We start from the raw sequence: 8,651 nt of genomic DNA on the forward strand, positions 1-8,651 counted from the left end.
TGTACAAAATCTGAGACAAAATTGGAGGAAATTTAGCATCAAAATCACTAAATCAAAATGTAACTTGGAAACCCTAACAGAGAACATAGAAATCGAAACCCTACATCCTTAATCCCAAAACAGAAACCCAAATTAAAAATTACTTAAATCCCTAAACAGAAACCCAAATTAAAAATTACCGAAATCCCTAAACAGAAACCTAAATTAAAAATTACCTTAGATTGGCGATGGGTGACTAGGTGAGAGTCGGGACGGACGATGGGTTATAAATAGAGAGGATGGTGGTGAGACAGAGAGATGGAGGCCACGATGAGATAGAGAGAGGATGGTGGTGAGACGGAGGGAGGGAGACGACGGTGATGGCGATGGCGATGGTGATGGCGTCGGCGACGGCGACTGCATGAGACAGAGAGATGGATGAGACGAGAGAGGATGCGGCGAGAGAGAGAGAGAAATAGAGAGAGAGAGAGAGAGAGAGAGAGAGAGAGGCTGAGGGTCGAGGGAGGCGTGCGATGCGAGTGTGAGGGAATGTGTGTGTTTGATCGAGAGGCCAGTGAGGGATATCGTGACTTGGGTTAGGAAACTCAGCCAAAATTTTTAAGTTGGGGGAAACGTGTTTTTTAAGGTGAAATATAGTTATCAGTTATGATTTTTACATATCAGTTTTATCTATTTGTTAATCAAAAATGTAAAATTAAGATATCGAAAAAAAAAATGGTAATATGTTAATGAATTAAGACATCGTTTAAAAAATTAACTGATATCTAAAAATTTATAATATCGGTTTATATAAAAACTATTATTAAAATAGTGATATGTATTAAGGTTTTTCTTGTAGTGTTTTATGATGAATAAAACGATACAGAGCTTTCTCTCATCTTTCTTTGGTTTCAATACTTTGATTCTCTATTTTCTTGCTATTGTGAACAGGACCTCTTACTGCTGTTGTTTCATTGTTGTTTGCAAATGCTGCAGGGTTTTCTAGTGTTAGGCTTGTTCTAGCTTAGTTAATTTGTTTTCTTTTTGGGCTTCGGCCCCCTTACACAAAAAAAAAAAAAAAAAAAAATTGTTGACCAATAATATTCCAAGCACTACAACTTTTATATGCTTAAATGGGCACAAATTATTGATACCAGACATACATGGTTTACAGAAAATAAAGTTACAAAAATTATTGTATATGATTGTAACGTCCCATGACATGTTGACATGGTGTTACTAATTCACTCAATTTGTAACACGTATACAATTTTAAACGTATTGTTTAGGGTGTAAGGGTTTTAGATACTAATAATTGTGCACTTGTCTTAATTAAAGTGAATTAGTAACACTACATCAGTACGTGTTACGATGACATACAATAGTTTCTCGTAAAGTTATAGATAAACTTGTTACTACCTTGTACTCCTTAGGATTAAGGTTGAAAATATCAAAAATTTCTTAAATATTGATCCTCAAATTTATATATATATATATATCGATATTGAAAAATATCGGTGTAAGTCAATGAAAACATATGATTTTTTTTCTATCGACCGGACTAAGAGTAAAAGAAGGTTTAATAAAACTCTAAGGAATATATGTATTAAACAAATAAATTTCATAAACTAGTATATGTTTAATAAATATATGATATGTAGGAGGACATTAGGAGAATAAAGTATAAAATATCTAAATATAATACCCAAATAACATAACCCTTGATTAACCTAAATAACATAACTCATATCACCAAACTCATAGTTTATATTGAGTGAGAAATTCTTCAATATGGCTACTTCACCATATTAAATCACTAAAATATTACATTAAAAAGTCCCATTAAAGTAAATCTATTGCCCATAACCTAATTATACTGACCCACATTATTAACCCACCCACAATTACAAACAACTCACTAGCCAATGTACCAGCCCACCATCAGCAATAGCCCACATTTTTAACCTTGCCCACAAATTAATTAAAACAGCAGATGTGGCAACAGAGTAATAGAGAGAGAGAGAGAACATAGTAATAGACAGACAGACAGAGAGAGCGATGTCGACAAGAAAGGGATCCAAATTGCCGATAGCTCGTCCATTTCTCCGATAGCTTGCCAATCTGTCCGAGAACTCGCCAGCTGATATATCAGTGAAATATCTTACATGCCATTTACATATCAACAACTGAAAAAGCTGATATCTTGGCAGAAATATCGCCGATATGGTCGATCTTTTCATCCTTGCTTAGGATAGGGCAGCTTGAAGCTATCTCTTCGGAAGAAGTACTCAATTTTGCACCCTTCAAGAGAGCTCCAAGTAGTTGTCCAAGGTCATAAAAGAACTCCACCTTCACGATTTTGTTGTGCTCGTCCACCTGTTAGTTTGGTCCAAATAAACAGGCAGAGATAAAACAATAACATTAGTTGTATTAAATTTTTAGGTGAAAGAAAGGAAAATAATATATATATATATAGAAGCGCTCTCAAGTTAACCAGTTAATTAGATAATACGAGATTTATTATCTTTTTTGGTCCACCAAATATGTAATCTCATAATTCAAATTGTTCATTTTTATGCTGCACTTCATAGATTTTCGCAAAAAATCAACTAGCTTTAATTTGCACAAGCAGAGGGAGAAGTACCTCAAAAATGGCCATTCCATAGACTTCCACAAGTTCTCCAGTTGGGGCATGGCCCTTGAAAGGGCCCTCCATGTAACCCCTGTGCCTGAATTTGTACACAATCTGTGGTGGCCCAAAATAGACTTGGAGGATCTCCAAGGCAAACCCACGAGGGAATGTTGTTGTGAAAGCCTTATGAGATGACTCCGCTGTTTCCTTATCAGGATTATAGCCCCTCAGATTCTCGGGCAGTGAGGTCTGAAGCAAGGGGTTATAGCCACCTCCAAGTTTGGCTATTTCTTCAAGGGTTATGCCTTTCCTTCCTGTCCATTAATTAATAATTTTCAATTTAATAATTAATTTTTATTGAGGAAGAAGACTCTAAGTGATTGACATCCCTTGAATGTAGGGATTTTATGTATATGGGATAGAAATTATAGAGAATACGTTTCCTATTCTAAGTAGACGTGTTGAACAAGAATAGGGTTGCTATTGTATATAAGGATGTAATCTGTCTTTGAATTTGACATTATTGAAAATCACTTTCAACCATAATCTTTACATGGTATCAGAGCAAATACGCTCTTGAGACCTGGAATTCTAAAAACCCTAGAGAAACACAAATCTTACCCCAATGGCTGAAGAGGATGCATCCAAAGCCGTGATTCAATCTGAGTCGCAGGGATCAAAGTCCAAAACGCCTTGGGAAAATTCGAATCATCCACTCTGTATCCTTCCTTCGGATCAGCCAGGGACTGTCCTTGCTGAAATTCTGGAGGGAGATAACTACGTGACATGGGAGAGTTCGATGCAAATGGCTCTCGTGATTAAGAACAAGATGGGGTTCATTGATGGATCCCAAGAGAAACCAACTCACAACCCTCCCGAGCAGCTGCAATGGGAGAGATGCAACACACTGGTAAAATCTTGGCTTATAGTTGCGATGTCAAAAGAAATTTCAAAAAGTGTGATTCATTGCAAGACTGCCAAAGCTGTTTGGGATGAATTAAAGGAGAGATTTGCTCAAGTCAATACAGTCTCTCTTTATGAACTGGAATCTTCCATATATACTTGTGAACAGGGAACGAGCTCCGTAACCACATTCTTTACGAAGCTTAAAGGCCTCTGGGATCAAAAGGAGGCGCTCTGTAAACTTCCAACTTGCACTTGTGATGCGAATGAAGCTGTGAAGAGTTATGTAGACACTCAGATGACATTGAAGTTTCTAATGGGTTTAAATGATAATTTTGCTCAAACCAGAAGCAACATTATAGGAATGGAACCTTTTTCCAATTTAAACAAGGCATATTCTTTAGCACTGCGACATGAGAAGCAACTGGAGGTATCAGGTACCAAGCCAACTGCTGCAACTGAAAGTACTGCGTTTGCAGTCAAGAAGTCTGGAGGAGAAGGGAATCGGTTCACTCAAGAAGGCACAAGGGCAAGAAGATGGTGTGAAAAGTGCAAAGTGGACAACCATGATACTCAATACTGTAGAGCACACATAACGTGTACCTTATGTGAAGGAACTGGTCATTCCTACAATTTTTGTAGGCGGAGAAAGAAGCTGATGGGGGAAACCCCAAATAATGGGAAGCGAGAAGGACAGAACTCTAAGTCCAGGGCCAATTTCGTTGGTGACGGAAAAGAAGGAGACATGACTGACTTTCCTCTTTCACAAGGGGAGTGTCAACAAATGATTGGGCTATTAAACAAGATCAAGAATGGGGCTGGTAATTCCAATGAAGGCAGACACCTATTGGAGATGCTGAATTCATCAACTTCTTCTTCCACAAATCTTGTCGGTAACATTCCAAATTATGAGGAGATGTCAGGTACAAGCAGTTTCACAAAATAATAAGCAAGTAGTATGGATATTGGATAGTGGTGCCAGTGATCATGTGGTATGCAATTTTGATTTACTCACCCATGTTAAAGCGGTGCATAACCGCAGCGTGCGTCTACCTAATAACACCAGGTTGCACGTGTCACATATTGGGACAGTTCGTTTTTCACCCAACTTCACACTCCACAACGTCCTATGTGTTCCCCTATTTTACTTGAATCTCATATCTGTGAGCAAGCTAGTATTGGATTCTTTTTACGTGACTATATTCATTCGACGAGTTTGTTTTGTACAGGACCTTCGCTCGGGCGCGGTGATTGGGACGGGAGCTGAACGGGAAGGGCTTTACTGTCTTACAATGCCTAAGGAAGGAACATGCAACGTCGTCCACACCAAACAACAAGAACCTTGGCATGAATGATTAGGCCATCCATCTCGCAAAGTTTCATCGTTATTTCCCTTCTTGCATAATAAAGCTTGTGATTCAAGTCGTTGTTCAATTTGTCCTCTAGCCAAACAAACTTGCAATCCATTTCCTTTGAGTACTTCTATTAGTAATAGTTGTTTTGAATTAATTCATGTTGATATTTGGGGTGGGTACCATATTTCCACTATTTCTGGTGCTAAGTATTTCCTCACTATAGTTGATGATCACACAAGGTGCACTTGGGTTTACCTTATGCATAACAAATCAGAAGCTAGGCAGTTACTCATTTCTTTCATTTGCATGGTCGAAACACAATTTGATACCAAAGTTAAAATTGTTAGGAGTGATAATGGTCCGGAATTTCAATGTGTTGATTTTTATTCTTCAAAGGGAATTTTGCATCAAACAAGTTGTGTTAACACACCACAACAAAATGGTATCGCTGAACGCAAACATCGTCATCTTCTCAATGTAGCTCGGGCACTCCTCTTCCAATCCAATCTTCCTAAAGAATTTTGGGGTGATGCCATACTCACTGCTGCTTATCTGATTAACCGTACCCCATCGTCCGTTTTACAAGGACAAACTCCATTCGAAAAACTCTTCCACAAAGCGCCTACTTATACCCATTTGCGAGTTTTTGGATGTCGCTGTTTTGTTTCCTCTCATCCACTCAAACTGAGTAAATTTGACCCTCGGTCAAGGGAATGTATTTTTCTAGGATATCCTAGTAATCAAAAGGGGTACAAAGTCTACTGCATTGAAGAACAGAAAACACTAGTTTCTCGGGATGTCATATTTTTTGAGCATGAGTTTCCTAGTCCAACTCCAAGTCTATCTTCCGCATCAGTTCCACATAAGAATCCCCTTCGGTTTACTCCTCTCCCATTGCCCCTCAGTTCCCACAACCTTCCTATTTGTGAGGACGATGCTCCTGAGCCCACTCCTGAGCCAACTCCTCTCATTTCTGCTGACATACAAGCCGATCTCTCTACACCTTCTTCTTCTACTCCACACGCACCCATCACTGCCAACACCCCATCACCAGACATCTCTCCATCAACAGTCATCTCTCCACATCCTCCTGCGCCACCACCAAATACTTCCGCTCCTGATCCGCCTCCCCGACGGTCCAGCCGCGCCACCACAGTACCCACTACGTTGCAGGACTTCCATATTGAGGCCAAGCTTCCTTCCCGCTCCCCATCGTCACCATCTCCGAGCACCGAAGGTTCCTCTGGTACGCATCATTCTCTTGCTCAGGTTCTTTCTTATGCACAACTTTCACAGGATCATAGAAACTTTGTGGCTAACATTTCCCTTGTCAAAGAGCCTCACACTTTTTCTCAGGCTGCCACTGACCCCAAATGGCGTGAGGCCATGAACAATGAGATTGCTGCTCTCCAACTCAACAAGACTTGGAGTATAGTTCCTCTTCCACCCGGGAAGAAGGCTATTGGATGTAAGTGGGTATACAAGGTGAAGTACAACCCTGATGGAACTGTTGAACGGTATAAAGCAAGACTCGTCGCGAAGGGCTATAGTCAAGTGGAAGGGATTGATTATCACGAGACATTTGCACCCGTCGCAAAATTGACTACAGTCCGGGTCCTTCTCAGCTTGGCTGCCATGCAAAATTGGCATGTACATCAACTAGACGTTAACAATGCTTTCCTACAAGGTGATCTTTCTGAAGAAGTCTACATGGAAGTTCCTCCTGGTTTTGGACGAAAGGGGGAGAACAATTTCTGCCGTCTGCACAAGTCGTTGTATGGACTCAAGCAGGCTTCCCGCCAGTGGTTCTTGAAACTTTCTGCTGCTCTTCACACCGGTGGCTTTCGTCAATCTTGGGCAGACTACTCTTTATTCGTCCGCAACCAGCAGGGAAGGTGTACAGTTTTATTAGTATATGTGGACGATGTGATTGTGGCAGGAAACAATTTAGAAGACTTGTTGAAGACAAAGCATTTTCTTGCAAAGTGCTTCAAGTTAAAGGACTTGGGCAAACTCCGATACTTCCTTGGCATAGAAGTGGCACGGTCGGACAAAGGGATGGTACTCAGCCAACGCAAATATGCATTGGAAATCCTAGAAGACTCTGGTTTCTTGGGAGCTAAGACTTCGAAAGCTCCTTTTGACCAAAATTTGCAACTGACACATGAAGAAGGAACTGAGCTTGCTGATGCGTCTTAATACCGTAGACTCGTGGGTAGGCTTATATACCTAACCATAACCAGGCCCGATCTTGCATATTCAGTGCATGTCTTGAGTCAGTACATGCACAAACCTCGGAAGCCGCACCTAGAAGCTACGCACAAGGTATTACGGTATGTCAAGCATACTCCAGGGCAAGGAATTCTCTTGCCTTCCTATGGACGGTTGGAACTAGAAGCTTTTTGTGACGCTGATTGGGCACGTTGCAAAGATACTCGAAGATCCACCACGGGTTATTGCATTTTCTTTGGCAATTCTCTTGTTTCGTGGAAGTCAAAGAAGCAGAGCACGGTGTCCAGGTCCAGCGCTGAAGCAGAATACAGATCGATGGCCACCACAAGCTGTGAAGTAACTTGGCTTCGCAGCTTACTTTGAGACCTATATGTTCCACAGAGCAAACCCACCAGGTTATTTTGTGACAACAAAGCAGCAATTCATATCTCATCAAATTCGGTTTTCCATGAGAGGACTAAACACATCGAAATTGATTGTCATGTTGTAAGAGAGAAGGTGCAACGTGGAGTAATCAAAACGCAGTACATTCGAAGCAGTGAGCAACCAGCAGATCTCTTCACCAAACCACTGATTTTGAAACAGTTCAAAATGCTATTACGCAAGTTGGGTGTCATCAATATCCACTCCAACTTGAGGGGGAGTATTGAGGAAGAAGACTCTAAGTGATTGACATCCCTTGAATGTAGGGATTTTATGTATATGGGATAGAAATTATAGAGAATACGTTTCCTATTCTAAGTATACGTGTTGAACAAGAATAGGGTTGCTATTGTATATAAGGATGTAATCTGTCTTTGAATTTGACATTATTGAAAATCACTTTCAACCATAATCTTTACAATTTTTATTGAAACCATTTAATAATTATCTAATTATTAAGAACAGAACTTTTATCACTAAATAATAATTAATAATATTACCATTTAGGCTGAAAGTGTAATTGTTGGGATCAAGTGTCTTGAAATCTTCAAGGCTGGCCTTATGGAAAAGCTCCATTTCCCACGTCTTTACAAGGTTCTGCACCTCTTCTTCTAGTGACCCAGATGGCCATATCTTCCATCAATAAAAGTTTCACATATTAAATGATTAATTATGAAAATATAACATACACTAACGTAGTTAACAACATCATAGTTGGAAGGGGCACCAAACTTCCACTTAGTGCTCTTTTCTCCTTCACCAGTCAAATAGGAACGGTACTTGTCTCCCTCAACACTTGAAGATGCCATAATGCTCATATGGTATAGGAACCAGACTGCTGGATCATATGTTTTAGGGTTAAATACAAAAATGGTCCACGAACTTTACAGTGAATTTCAATTTGGTCCACTATCTATAAAAAGTGTCAATTTGGTCCACGAACTTTGTAAGTTGTATCAAAGCAGTACAAACGTTAACTTCCATCGAAAAATTTAACGAAAACTGGTCATGTGCACAACAAATGACCAAATTTTCAGAGGCATTTTCGTCCGTTCCTTACATTTTCATGTGACCAATTTCGTTAATTTTCTGATAAAAGTTAGCGTTTGTACTGGTTTGGTACAACT

General features: G+C 39.8%; 1 protein-coding gene across 1 annotated transcript; it reads right to left on the reverse strand.

Annotated features, from left to right (window-relative positions):
• Positions 1-2,151: 2,151 nt before the first annotated feature.
• Positions 2,152-8,333, reverse strand: LOC147277827 (pathogen-related protein-like). Its single transcript, XM_086255735.1, has 4 exons — positions 8,220-8,333; positions 8,025-8,157; positions 2,624-2,925; positions 2,152-2,355 (listed from the first exon to the last, which is right to left on the reverse strand). Exons 1-4 carry the CDS (start codon positions 8,331-8,333, stop codon positions 2,152-2,154), a joined length of 753 nt encoding a protein of 250 aa, XP_086111861.1.
• Positions 8,334-8,651: the final 318 nt, after the last annotated feature.

This window comes from Dryas octopetala, chromosome 8 (genome assembly GCF_963921425.1).
Source record: "Dryas octopetala chromosome 8, drDryOcto1.1, whole genome shotgun sequence".
Classification (NCBI taxonomy): Eukaryota; Viridiplantae; Streptophyta; class Magnoliopsida; order Rosales; family Rosaceae; genus Dryas; species Dryas octopetala.